Below are 14,891 nucleotides of genomic sequence, written 5' to 3' on the forward strand. Positions count from 1 at the left end.
AGAATTCCTCTAAACTGGGTTCTGTGATACAGAGCTAAACAAAACAGACAAGAGTTTTCTGCTTTCATGCGGGGCCACATGACTTTCTAACTGACTATACTTTCTAGACTACAACAGCTCCAAAGAAATATGCTAATGAAAATATTTCATTATTTCTGGCTTTTTGCATCACGCTCTTGAGAAATTTCCTTTTCGGTTATGAAAATATAAACAGGAAATTCAAAGTAATTATTTAACTATAAACATTGGTCTTATTTTGCTGCTATTTTTCACTACCCATGTCCAAAGTTAAGATCTGTTTTTCTCTTACAAACATTTATAAAGGGGTCGTAGTGACTGAGGTAGTCCTTATCAAGATCCTATGAGGACAGCACTATAATTAATTAAGCCCATTGTGCAGATGGAGAAACTAAGGCAGATACTCTCAACCTCAAGCAGTTCTGCCCTAAAAGAAGTGCTCTGTGGTTTGCCAAGGTCTTTTTTCCACAGTGTTAGCCTTGGCCAGTTAACAGGGCAGTCTTTATGGGCGTGTGACCAGAACTGTCTCGTAGGGCTCCATGCTCAGCAGGGCCTTGCCCTTGGGGTTGAATGCTCTGTGGTTTGGGATCTTGGAATTCTTAGTAATTTTTTCTTTTTTTTTTTTTTTTGGTATACGGGCCTCTCACTGTTTTGGCCTCTCCCGTTGCGGAGCACAGGCTCCAGACACACAGGCTCAGCGGCCATGGCTCACAGGCCCAGCCGCTCCGCGGCATGTGGGATCTTCCCGGACCGGGGCACAAACCCGTGTCCCCTGCATAGGCAGGCGGATTCTCAACCACTGTGCCACCAGGGAAGCCCCTTAGTAATTTTTATTTCTGAATTTGTTCTTTGGGTATGAAATCTTGTGGGACAATGGAGCACAGACCAAGAGATTAAAGCCTCCAGTAAATCTCAGTCCCTCCTCACGTCACCTCCCCATTTTCCTTGGGTGGGTTTTCAGCCTCCCCGTCCATACTCCTGTGCTCCGTCCACCATGGCAACCAGGTTGCCTTGGGGCTGGGAAACTGGAGGCCCAGAGCCTGGGAGTGGACGGCCAGTGGTATCTGGGGGCAGGACAAGGCTGCTGTCCCCACCGGGTTGGCAGCACCATTGCATGTTCCGTGGGGACTGAGTGGGGACCTATCACCTGTCTCCAGTCCAGGTACTGAGTGTGTTCCCAGAGCTTTCTGCCACGGAGGTTGCAACCCCTCACAGGCCCACGGGAAGTGAAGATTGACTGGACTTCCCTGTCCCCTCCAGGGCCCTACATTTTCATTTTACTCTGGGCTCTGTGAATTACGTAGCTGAATAAGAAGCACGGGGCTGTTATGAGTTGAATTGTGTCCCCCTCAAAATTAAGATGTTGAATTCATAACCCCCCAAATACCTCAGAATGAGGCCTCATTTGGAGACAGGGTCTTTTCGGATGTAATCAAATTACAATGAGGTGATTAGTGTGGGCCCTAATTTAATATGACTGACGTCCACCTAAGAAGGGAAAATTTGGACACAGAAATACGCATAGAGAGTAGATGATATGAAGAGACACAAGGTGAAGACAGCCGTCTACAAGCCAAGGAAAGGGGCCTGGAACAGATCTTTCCCTCACAGGCCTCCAAGGAGCCAACCCAGCCGACACCTTGAATTTTGACTTGTAATCTCCAGATCTGTGAGATAACAGATTTCTGTTTAAGCCACTCAGTTTGTGGTACTTTGTGATGGCAGCCTTAGCAAACAAGTACAAGGACTAACAATATATCTACCATTAAGAGTTGGATTTGGTTGTGTTTTCTTTTTCTTTCTTTCTTTTTTTTAAATATTTATTTATTTATTTGGCTGCACCGGGTCCTAGTTGCGGCATGCTGGATCTTCATTGCCATGTGCAGGAGTTCCAGTTGCGGCACACAGGCTCTAGTACGCGGCATACGGGATCTAGTTCCCTGACCAGGGATAGAGCCTGGGCGCCCTGCATTGGGAGTGCAGAGTCTTAACCACTGGATCACCAGGGAAGTCTCTTGGTTGTGTTTTCACTTCTGTCTCCCACTTAAGTAAATACATATTTTTCTTAAGTGAGTATATTCTCAAAGCAGATAAGATGGATAGCTCAGTGTAAACACTTCTGCTTTCAATAACCTCACGTCATTTCCAGGGTTGTTTGGTTGTTAGCTGAGTTGTTTTCTGCTTTTGTTTTGGTGACCCAGTCTTTGAATCATATCCCCCAGGGCTTCCACACGAAGGCATGTTGAGGGAAGTTTAACAATGTTCTGTCTTATTGTTTCTTGCCATAACATGGTCTTCTGTAGCAAGACTCCCTGGTGACTGAGATGGTATATTTTCAGCACAGTCTATAAGGTGTTAACAGAGCTGCTGTAAATAATGAGTTTTACACCAGCAATGTCTGAATGTCTGTTAGATACTTTCCAGTTAAATAAAGACAAAAATGATGGAGGAATAGACTAAAAGCTAAAAGGAAGAAAAATGTTTTCAACTCAGTTTAAAAATTCACTGGTAAGATACAGAGACACAGTGAAGAACTTTGAAAGAGAGAAGATTTTCTGCAGAGGTCAGGAGATCTACCGCTAAATGTGATGGACGAAAGGGGAGGTGGGGAGGGAATGAGAGTGGCAGAGTGGCGAGAACAGTCTGGAAGGGTTAATCTACTTCACACAGGGGTTGGTGACAGGCAATTTGAATCCTGACAAAACTAGAGCCCGGTGGAGCAGATTAAGCCAGGTTTAATTTTTCCTGCATGTGAGAAAGTATTGTATGCCTCGTGGAACTTGGAGTGACGATTTTGGGAGATTAGAAAGAAAAGAGAAGAGAACATGTAAAAAGATTTAGCAAGAGGGGTCCCACGGGCCTGTGGAGGTGGTGATTATCCAGGTTCAGAAGCTGCAGGAGAATAAAGAAGGCTCAAAGTCAAGGACAATGCTAGGGCAGGGAAAGAGAAGAGGTTCTGAGACAGGACAAGGGCATATTTTAAAACATACTTAACTTTTTAGTTGATTATAGAAATCAATTGATAGGAAGCCACGGGCTTTGTTAAGTGCTGTCAGATTGTCAAGAGATAAACACCAAATCTCAGATGATCTGGGATAAAAATGCAAGTATTCATGCAGAGATGGCCAAGGAGGAGAGAACACACTTTTCACTTTGTTCTGTCCTTTCAAGTACAATGCACATGCTGCATACTGCAAACGTCAGAAATTCCTTGCTTATTGGTTTGGAAAGTCATATTAAGAATCCAGCTTCTCTGCATCGTTCAGCCATGAACGGGACTTGATTCAGCCCCACACAGCATCCCTTCCTGCTACAGAGTAATCTAAGTAAGGAAAACAATCAAATCTGAATCGGAGTCACTGGACAGGACAAACCTGAATTTGTGTAGCTGGAAAATGTCGATAAATCTCAAGAGAAAAGCTGCTCAACTTTAGATTGGTTTCAGGGCAGAGATGCCCTCCCCATACTTCCTGGACCCTTTCCATGCCGAAACTGAGATACTGTCAGAAGAGCAAGGAACTGGACAGATTCAAGAGATGCTCCGGGGAAGGAAATGCGTGAGCCCAGCACCAGCTGTGTGGGTAGATGGAGTAGAAGAGGTTTAAACCCAGGAGAATGGAGTAGGAGATTGAAATTGGAGTGCAGTTGGCAAGCTGTGGGCTTCCTATTAGGAAGCTTGTCTTAAACATTGCACTTGCCGTGAACCATGCATTTGAGCGTTTCCTTCCAGTTCCCATAACATGGAAGGGCCCAGAGGCCGGTTTATATGTCGGTTGGATTAGGTGCCACCGTCATGGTGTTATTTATTAAACACGAGAAAACCCTTTGATTGCCTAAAATCCACCATAGAAAGAGGATTTCTTTAGGAATTGTTTCATTGTTTGTTTCAAGTGTTGTTGTTTTTTTTTAATCAAAAGAACATACATCTCACCAAGGCTTAACATTTCAAATCATATCTTATTTATGTAACACTTCATACCTCAGCCAGTTCTAAGAGGAGCTGTTTAAAGTATAAGGGGACACTAAAAGGTGGGTGGAAGTGATCAGAAGGGGTGCTGAGCATGAAATGGAAGGGCCTCAAGAGGAACTTCCTGCAGGGATCCCCAGTTGGCACTCTTCCGACTCTAATCGCAGCCCTAGGCTTTAGACTCCAACCTCATGGTATCTTAGGGATTGGCCGGCATCTGACAGTGTATCAGATTCCTGAAGCCAGAAAACAAGTCATTGCAACTACCTTTTCCAGAATCCTCCCATTCTATCGAATACCAAATCCTGTCATTTCTTCCCTCTTTGAATTCTCTCTCTAGTGACTAGAGTCTAACAATTCCCTTCCTTTCTCATCACCACCAGTTGAACTGACACCTCTGTCTCTCTTGCCGGATCAAAGCAATAGCCTTCAGACTGTTCTCCATTCTGCACGTGGGCTGTCTCAACCCAGCTAAGTGAGAACTCCTCCAGGGCAGGAACTTGGACATTTGTCTCATACCTCTACTCTCCTAAAACCATGCTGGGGACATAAAAATGCTCAATAAATGTTTTTATCGAATGATTTACCACCCTGATTCATCTTCCACACCACAGCCTCAGTCATGCCTTCTCTTGTTCCAAAAATTCCCTTTATCTGAATAATATACACATTTTTGAATAAAATTTAAGCTTTTCATAAAATGGCCCCAAACCACCTCTTTCCAACTTTATATTCTACAACCACCAAACACTTTTAGAGAGTGAGGTACACATCACTCTAGAGCTAATTATTTTCATCACCTCTGAGCTTTGATGACTTTTGCTCTGTCCACAGTGCCCCCTGACCCAACCCTTCACCTTTCTGTCTATACCTCCTGCACTACCTGAACTCTCCCTCTGTAATGAGGACAGGCACCCATGCTGGTCTAGTTCACCCATGTACCTCCATGTGCAACAAATATTAGGTCCCTATCAAATGTTTGTTGAATGAAAGTGTGTGTGTGTGTTCTTGTGAGAGAGTGACTGATTGATTGATTTCTCTGATCTTCTAGGCCAAAGGGACCCCTTCTAACTCCTGCCTTCCACCTTATTGTGCTTATACCTCTTACGTCAATATGTATTTTGGCATTAAGTTATAGCTCTTCCTGTACACTTCATGATGTACTCCCAGGGAGAACATCAGTTCCTTGAGGGCAAACACTATGGCACATATATCCTTCTATCTGCAGGGCTCCTAACACACCACCGTAATAGGTGCTCAATTAATGTTTGTTTGAAATTTCAAGTCTCCCACTTCAAATTATTTGGCAACAATCTACAGCAGCTCATTTTCTGCTTTCTAGGTTATAAATGAATGGATGTAAATAGAGTTAGACCTATATGGTTTTCACTAAGTATATCAATATAAAACTTTTAAGAAAAAAATGGATTTGGAAAAAGAAATGTATAAGAATGATTCAGTTAAATGAGCTTTACAGTCCCATCCAGAGCTGAAGTTCATGGTTCTGGGTGTATGGGTAGGGAGTCTCCTGTGCCGTGTCCATGTTCCTTCCAGTGCTCTTCTGCTGTCTCCTCCCTGGAAAATGGGCCAGTACGTGCACACACACACACACACACACACACACTCCACCTAGAAAGGTCTGATGACACTGAGGTGCCGTATCCACCTCACACATGACATCACTTGAAGATCCAGTCAAGTGTTTTAAATTCTAGTCTATTTTCTTTTTCTTATCTTTCATCCCTTGTTTTTAAGGGCTTATTTTAAGTGCAGTTACAACGTTTACTTTGGAACTGATGGAACTCCCTTCTTTTCATTAACTAGGAGACTTCCCATGATTCCAGAACGAATAGATATCGTTTTAAAGAACAGATATTTAGATAAATGATTCCTCTATCTCTGGTACCCTACACAGTGCCTTCCACATAGTCAGCAACCAGTGAATGCTTGTTCAATGAATGAATAAATAAATAAATGAATAAAGAAATTCTCCTTCCATTCCTTAGAAATACATGTGACCTTGTGAGGCCAAAGGGTGGATCTAAAATCATCTTGTCTTGAAAGGAACTCAGAAGTAGAAAGTAGCACCCCTATCTTCTATGGATTTTATTTTATTTTTTAAGGATGAAAATCAGTTTATAAGTTACTTCTAGTAAATCAATCCTTTTTCTCCTCCTAAACTTACAATTATTAAGGGAAGTATAATAGCATTTTACTGCAAAGAGATTTAGTAATTCTGGCAGTACTTCATTAATCACTTAATCAGTGTTCAAGCAGAACTGATGTCCTTGACATATATAATCAATCTTGATTCCTCCCACATTTGATCTTCATCCTTTTTGAAATCTGTCTACAGACACTAAGGATTGGTGGCTTATTTTCATCTTATGTTTTTGTTAGAGATGACTCATATGCACATATAATGATAATCTGAATATTGATACCTATATTGGGTTTCCTCATAGTCTCTTTGAAAACAGTTGTTTTCTCTTCAGTGAATTTATGGAGATTAATGGTGCTAGGACCAGATTCTATTATAGCTTAATGGGAAAATGGGATTGGGCCGTTTTTTAGCTTAGTGTGACATATTATTCTTTTGGTGATGGCATGTTTATTGTTATTGGTAAGTCAGAGCTACTTGTTTATGATACATTCTGAGGAACTTTTCCAAAGACACATCCTAAAGGCAGCTGGGCTTAGAAATATGATAGCACCCTAAAACTGAGCAGCAGGGAATTAAGTTTGTCTAATATCTTCTGCTTTGGAAAGGTGTTTTTATGACCAGTGGTAGAACTACAAAAGCTCTGATTCTACCACTCCTTTTCTCTTAACACTTAATAATTTGGACATTTTAAAACACTATTTATTCATCTCAAATTTTAGTGATTTATAATTTCCATGTCCATTTACTTACAGACCACTCATTTACCCAACCATACACTGCTGGTTAACATCAAGCATTTCTGTCTTTCTTGTAAGAGAGCTGCAGCATAGACTTTACAGGTTGACAGTGTGGAAGATGAATAGATGAAGACTCAATTCATAATCTCACATGTATTTGAACAAATGAGACAAAAATTTTGTCACCTGGTTATTTGAGGAATATTTTTCCTCCATGAAAGGTGATAGCATGGTATTTCTGGATTGTTTAAAACTAAAAAGTCTACACCTACTATGTGCTGCAGAATCTAAAGTAAGAATGAGCTTTCGTGCTCATGTTACAAGTCTTTGGGGGTATGCTCAAATTAGTACTCTACAGGTGTTCAACCAGACCTACGGCTGGATCTGCAGACTAAGAATCAGGAAGCCAGAAAGATGGTAATGACAATAATAACAGCAACTCACATTTACTGAGTTCTTCCCGTGCCATGGTAGTGCATGTTGTGCTTTGCAAGGGTTATTTAATGGAATACGCTTAACATCCCTATGAGGTGAGTATCACACATATTCCTAGTTCAAAGAGGAAAGGCAAGGCTCACAGAGATCGAGAAATTTGCCCAAAGTTACAAGTCTGGTCTGTGGTGGATCTGCCTGATTCCTGAGCTCTCACCCACCAGCCAGGTAGTCTACCCACCTATCTTAGGTGTAGGAACTGAGGCACAGAGGGCTATGGTACAGCCAGTGAGTTGCAGAGCTGGATATATTTGAACATATATATTAGATAGAAGCTAAAGTACAGAACAATTATAGTAAAATAATTATCCTTTAGTGAAAAATTAATGGGACTCTGGGCTAGCTAGAAAGTTATTAGTAGATTACAACAGAAATTAAGGTTAACATTCTACCCAGGCATGAAAAGGTGAATAGGAGAGCTGGAGAGAAGGTTAATAATTATCAGAGTCCACACTGCATTGGCGAGAGGTAGATTTGATCTTGAATGACTATACTAATAACTACACAGACATGGGCTTCATTAGGAAAACAAATTTCCTGATCTAAATGAAATCTCCCTAAAACAGTTCATTCTCTGCCCCCTGCCCCCACTCCTTTCTCTTTTGTTCTGATGTATGGTGATCAAAGCAATTTTTCTGACAACTATTTCAACTCCTCAAATATAGGGTTATAAATAAGGTTATCAATTATTACATGAAGTATAGCTTCCATTAATACATTGACAATCTTTTTTCAACAGTGTCTTAAGCGATTTTGGTTATTGTAAATCAGTTCTTCTTGGCCTGAGCAACTTTAGAAGAACAAAAAGAACTTTTACCAAAATGAAACATTCCAGTGCATGAGGACGCTCATTCTGCAGTGTTCCCAACCTCTAGAAGGCTCTGCCTGTGTCCACTATGCCCCTGCCACCGCACACGCCTGGCCCCAAATCACAGCCGTTTTAAGGGAACCTGATAATGTCCCTTTAGATTTTTGAAGAATGGACAGGAAGTAAGATGTGAGAGCAGAGCCTAGTGAATAGGAGAACAAAAGAGCTCTTGGACCTGACCAGACAGTCTGCGCTGAGTAACCCAGCAACCATGAGCCTAAGTCAGCAGCAGCTGCTGGCGTGTTTAATCAACATCAAACATTTACTGAACTTGCACGATGTGCTCAGGACACTCTGAACTTGGATAAAAGAAGTCAGACATGATTTCCACCTTCAAAAACCCTGTGGGAGGACATGTTCATAACTGTTGTGTAATAGATGCCTTCCAGGCCAGCGACTTGAGGTAAAGTCAGGTAGTGGGCAGGTAGATACCACTAAGTCCTGGCTGGGCCCTGCCAGCTTTTCCAAAGGAAACTCACCCAAATCTCTTCTTCTGGCTCCCAAAGATTAGAGGCTCAGGGGTATATCACAAAATGCCTCCTTCCTCCACATTCCCACGTGGCCTGTGTGGTTTCAATCCTGTCACAGTGCTCTTGCAACCTCTCATGTACCTAGGTGAGGGGCCTCACCTAGTGTCCTGGACATCTGTCTGCTGTTGCCCAACAAGGGTGCTCCCAGGAAGAGTCCATCCCCACAGCGTATGTCCCCATCCTTCCACACCTGATGGACCCGGCACAGAAAACAAATGTGGAGAAGCATTTTTTCTCACCAGCATTGCGTCTTATATCAAGACACAAAGCAGCCCTTGACTTCTATCCTTTAGGTTTTCTACTGAAATGTGATGGTGGAAATTTTCATTTCAGTGGCTCTTGATTCAGCTGCCATATTCCTAACATTCAGGCACTTGTCTGAAGAAAACCAAAGTGTCACCATGCCTCTGGGCACCCAATGTCTCTCCCTTGCAGCGCTGAGTATTATCACCAGTCCCCACTCTCTTTTCAGTTGTGGCGAGCTCCTTTTCTATCAGTACCATTCTGGAGTGAATTCACAAGCATCCCTTGTTACTGGAGGGCCAATGCTGTCTTAGACCAGAGGTTTTCCATTAGCTCTAATAAGTCCATGTATGCTTCCCAAGAAACTCCTTTGTTTTGTGCAAATCAAGCCCCTGTGGTGGACCCCACACATCAACTTCAGATCTGTTTGCGACAGCTGTCAGTGTGACATATCACAGCTCAGACATGCACACTGGGATCCTCCGGACACTGGTTAATTATATATGAAGATTGTATACCATATCTTCTATTTTGCTGTTTCAGATAAAGGGATCTTCATTATCCAAAGTGAGAACCTCGAGAAATGCATTCAAGCCGGTAAATCTACACTGACCCTGGAGAGTTGCAAACCACCCAACAAGTACATGCTGTGGAAGTGGGTTTCAAACCACCGCCTCTTTAACATCGGAGGCAGCGGCTGCCTGGGCCTGAATGTGTCTAATCCAGAGCAGCCACTGAGCATATACGAGTGTGATTCCACCCACATCTCCTTGAAGTGGCGCTGTAACAGGAAGATGATCACCGGCCCGCTCCAGTACATGGTCCAGGTGAAGCACGACAACACGCTTGTGGCCTCCTGGAAATATCTTCATAAGTGGGTTTCCTATATGTCAGGCGGTGGAGGCATTTGTGAATATCTGCACAAAGGTAAAAAAGAATTTCAACCAAAGTACGCATGAAGTGATATGTTTAGCAAGTTTGCCCATAAGTAAAGATTTGTAAAATATATGAAAGAGGTGCACAGCACCTAGAACCTCCAGGCACTTCTGCTAAATACAATTTAGTTGCTTACTCGCTTATTGTAAAAGGATCACTGGAGGGGGCTTCCCTGGTGGCGCAGTGGTTGGGAGTCCACCTGCCGATGCGGGGGACACGGATTCGTGCCCCGGTCCGGGAAGATCCCACATGCCGTGGAGCGGCTGGGCCCGTGAGCCATGGCCGCTGAGCCTGCGCGCATCCGGAGCCTGTGCTCCGCAACGGGAGAGGCCGCAACATTGAGAGGCCCGCGTACCGCCAAAAAAAAAAAGGATCACTGGAGTCTTGGAATGGGCTTGCTAAATTCTGCTAAAGAAACAGAACTGCGAATTTAAAGGTATTAGAGGAGAAAACATTTCAATAACTTTGGGAATCAATGGAAAGGAGAAAGAACAGGAGGACGAGGGGGAAAGAAAATAAAAATAGAAGGAAAAGATTTTTTGAAGTTAGACTTTCAGGATGAAAATAAGAGCCTCTCCCGTCAATATTTCTTTTATTGTAGAAACTTTGTCCCATGTATGGAATGTGTCTGCAGGGCACCTCAGTGCCTCCTAAGGCCTGGCTGGCATCCGTGTGGTGGTCATGTTACAAGGCATTTATTTATTTAATTTATTTTTTAAAAGATTTTTGACATGGACCATTTTTAAAGTCTTTATTGAATTTGTCACAATATTGCTTCTGTCTCATGTTTTGGTTTTTTGGCCCCGAGGCCTGTGGAATCTTAGCTCCCCGACCAGGGATCAAACCCACACCCCCTGCATTGGAAGGCGAAGTCTTAACCACTGGACCGCCAGGGAAGTCCTGTGTTACAAGGCATTTAAAGGCAGACTATTGTCAGGGGTTATTTGATGTGTGCCGGGGAGTAGGAAAGCATGGTTTTGGTGGCAGGTAGGGGGAGGTGTTTTCATTTTCCATAGTTCTGTGATATTTGGTATTTTTAAACAGAGAAAGAAAGCAGCTTAGTTCTGAAATTCTGAAACCTCAAACCTGTTTGTCAGGTTTTGTTTTGTAGCTCTCTTCATTCATTCATCCACCCATTCACCGTCCATCACGCATCCATTGAACACTGACTGTTTCTGTGCCGGGCATCTGATTTACAAAGGCCAACAAGACAGGTGTGGTCCCTGCCCTCATGGTGCTCTGTAGAATTATGGCTTACTAAGAGCTTCTATTTCTAAGAATTATAGGAAACAGAGCAAGGAGCTACCAAGACCTAAAGCAAGACTTTCTCCCGTACCTGCGAGAAATGAGTAAAGAGAGACAGCCAAGGGCAAGCCATTCTCAGGACTCACTACAATAAAGCAAGTGCTGCATACCAGCACACTGAATAATCTACAGTTCTAAGGAAGAACTTGGCATGTTGTTCCAGGTTAACATTTTAGCCATATGCCCACGCTCACGATGCATGCAGAGGAAGACTGAGTAGAAGGCAGAGGAAGGAAACAAGAGGATGTGTCCTGGTATACCAGTAGTTCCTAACAGCCTCAGCCTCTAGGGCTGGTGGTGTGGAGTGAGCTCAGGCAATACCCGCCCCCCACCAGCTGTGGGAGAGGGTGGGAATCTCCACAGCCAGCCCCTTCGCTCCAGGACCTACTGATTTAATTGAGGGTGGCCCTGATCTCCCTCACTATAGAAAGCCCCAGCTGAGTTATGAAAAGTTGTTGTTTTCTGCTTAAGGCCAAGGATGACTGATCATTGAAATACTCTGAGGGAGCAGCCAGCCGGCCACTCAGCAGGGCCATCTTTCTCCTAGACCACTGCAGGGGCCTCCAGCCGGGCATCCACTTTGTCTTCTCTCTGTGTACATTCTGTTTGCCACTGTGCACCCCGTGAGTCTTTAAAAATCGGATCATGTGACTTTCCCATTCAAAACCCACTGATGACTTCCCACCGCCTCCAGGGTAAAGGTCAAAGCCCATGATGTGGCAGAACCGGCCCTCTGTGAGCTGACACTCCAGTGCCTTCCTGGTTCTGCCTCACACGGGGCCTCCCTGCGCTTCCCCGTCCGCCCCTCACAGTTCTTGTCGCAGGTCCCTCGTGCTCCCCGGTACTTGCTGCTCCTTATGCCCCAAGAACTCTCTTCCAAAGACTTAAACCTCTTCCCCCAGTTCTTATTCAGAGAGGCCTGCCCTGACCACCTTATCAAAAGTAGTGCCTCTACCCCTTCACACACACACACACACACACACACACACACACACACACGCACACGCACACGCACACACACACACAGAGTCATTCTGTTCTTACAGTATTTTGTTTTTCTTCATGGTACTTACCACTACCTGAAATTACATGTTTACTTGTATATTTGCCTTCTCTTTTTTTCTCCCCACTACAACAGAAGCTCCATATGAAAGCCAACTTTTACTCATTTGTTCATTATTACATCATATACCCAGTGCTGGACACATTAAATGCTCAACAGATGTCTGCTGAATGAATAAATTAATAAATGCCTATGAACCTCGAGATTCAGATGCTGATGGCTGATGTATTTGGGGACTGGAAGATATTTTAAAGTGAAATCTCCAACTACATACAGTATCTTGAAATAACCAATAATGGAAAAGAATCTGAAGCTGTATACCTGAAACTAACACAATACTGGAAATCAACTATAGTTAAATAAAAATAATAATAATAGATAAATTTTTTCTTCTCATCCATTCACAAATATGTATGCTACTGTAGCAGTGCACCATAGTGAATAAACAAGGAGATAAACATACAAACAAGCCATTTATCAGCATTTCCCCTGAACACAGCACTCAGCCTTGCACTTTTCCATACACTATACCCTGAAGTCCTGAGGGTTCGCTGTGGTAAAGCGAGGGCCTTGCACAGTGTAGATTTTCAGTCAATAAAAAATGCATTCACTTTATGACAGTTTCCAAAGATAAAGCTGACATACTACTTATTTGACTTTGTCCTTTTCTTTCTCCTAGATTTGTATACAATCAAAGGGAACGCCCACGGGACACCGTGTATGTTTCCCTTCCAGTATAACCGGCAGTGGTATCATGAATGTACCCGGGAAGGGCGGGAAGACAACTTGCTGTGGTGTGCCACGACCAGCCGATACGAAAGAGATGAGAAGTGGGGATTTTGCCCAGATCCCAGTAAGAATAAAATCTAGTCTTCCCCATATGTCATGAAGGAGTCAAGGATGATTAGAAAGTTTTTGTATCTAAAGGAAAGCACTGAGATTGATCTACTAAAATCTGAATAAGCTCTTTGATTCCATTTATCCAGGCTTTGATTTTGTGTTTGTTTTTGCCTTGAAAAGACAATTCTGATGTATATTCCTTTTTTTCCCTAAGTTTGAAAGATGTTAATTAGCCATTCCTCATTAAGTTCAGTACATAAGGATGCTTTAACCGGAATCATATTATAATACTCTGCGATCTCATTAATCCCAGCTTCCAGGAAGCATACTTCAAAACAAACCTGAATGTGTATAAAGCTCAGTTATCCTTCCAATCCACTCCCTCTTATGAGCTGCCTTAACTTCTCCATGTCCTGACTGCTTGCTTTGCCCATTGTCACGTCCAGGCATCAGCTGGCCCTTGATGATCTTTTTAAAATCACAGTCGCCCTTGTTATTACTCGACAATGAGTTCTTGTCTTGATTCCCTTTCCTTGTTACTCGATTTCTAGCTATAACCTCAAAATCTTTTTCTCTACTTAACCCAATTTTCAAGGTCCAATGACAGCTGCAATGTTCTAATTTTTTTTTTGTCAGTTAGTACTTTATTATTTTATTGTATTTTCATTTAGCTTAAAGGTTGCCAGTGGTTCTTAAGTATTGGGGGTTATTTATATATACCTTCTACTTTCTGTATTCAATTTCCTTCACCTTGGTTTCTGCAAGGCAGAGAATATAGCTTTTGCAATCTCTTCATCTTCCATGCCTACCTTCCCTCTGCATAGTTAACAAAATGCCACAAAGAAATGGAAACAAAAAGAAACTGAAGAGATTAACTCCAAAGAATCTGATTTATAAATTGCCTGTTGAATTGTTTTCTAATCTAAGAGCCAGTACAGCTTAGTGAATTAGAAAGAGTGTAGGTTTTGAAATCGGAAAGACGAAGGTTGGAGTCCTGTTTCTTCCCAACAATGAGATCCTGAGTCTCAGCTTCCTCATTATAAAATGGAGATAATAACAGTACCTATTCGGGTTATTGAGAGGATACAATTAGATGATGCATCTAAGCCACTTATCATAGTACCTGGTACTCACCAGGATTACCATCATCATCATCATCATATCATCATCAGGCCTAATTTATCCTTTCAGCATGTGCTTCTGAATCAATGATCCTACGTCTTTATTATCTGTCAACAGCACTAAGCTAAGCATAGCGTTAGGACTTAGGACCCTCTCTTCCAAGAACTTGGCCTCTAGATGGAATACAGGACAGACAGATTTGCTCCATGCCTGGAAATGCAGACTATATTTGACATGATGCTCTAGAATCACCTGGGGGATAGTTTAAAACATATATCCTTGCCCAGTCCCGGAGATGCAGTGAGCGTTTGCATTTTTGACAAGTGGCCCAGGTGATCCTGTGGCAGATAATTCTTCATCAGATAATTCATAATATGCAGGTAGTTCTACGCAACATACATCTATATACATGGGTGATATCAAGACATTTAGCAACCAATCTAGTATGAGCTCTTGGCCAGTCCAAGTGGAGACCTTAATGTGGAGGTTAGGAGTCCCAGAGGCCCACTGCTGGTATTAACCCCGTATCTGCTGTAATGTGAGGGGATGCTGAGGCAGCAAGGGGCACTTGAGGAGCTCAGGACAGCAGCTCTTCACCAACCAGCA

At 42.8% G+C, this 14,891-nt stretch overlaps 1 protein-coding gene across 1 annotated transcript in view; it reads left to right on the top strand.

Annotated features, from left to right (window-relative positions):
* Window positions 1-14,891, top strand: part of PLA2R1 (phospholipase A2 receptor 1) — a 119,968-nt gene that overhangs the window by 4,873 nt on the left and 100,204 nt on the right. The window contains 2 exon segments of the mRNA XM_019923216.3: window positions 9,563-9,946; window positions 13,003-13,176. Coding sequence (XP_019778775.3) covers window positions 9,563-9,946; window positions 13,003-13,176 — 558 coding nt within the window.

This window comes from Tursiops truncatus, chromosome 7 (genome assembly GCF_011762595.2).
Source record: "Tursiops truncatus isolate mTurTru1 chromosome 7, mTurTru1.mat.Y, whole genome shotgun sequence".
Classification (NCBI taxonomy): domain Eukaryota; kingdom Metazoa; phylum Chordata; class Mammalia; order Artiodactyla; family Delphinidae; genus Tursiops; species Tursiops truncatus.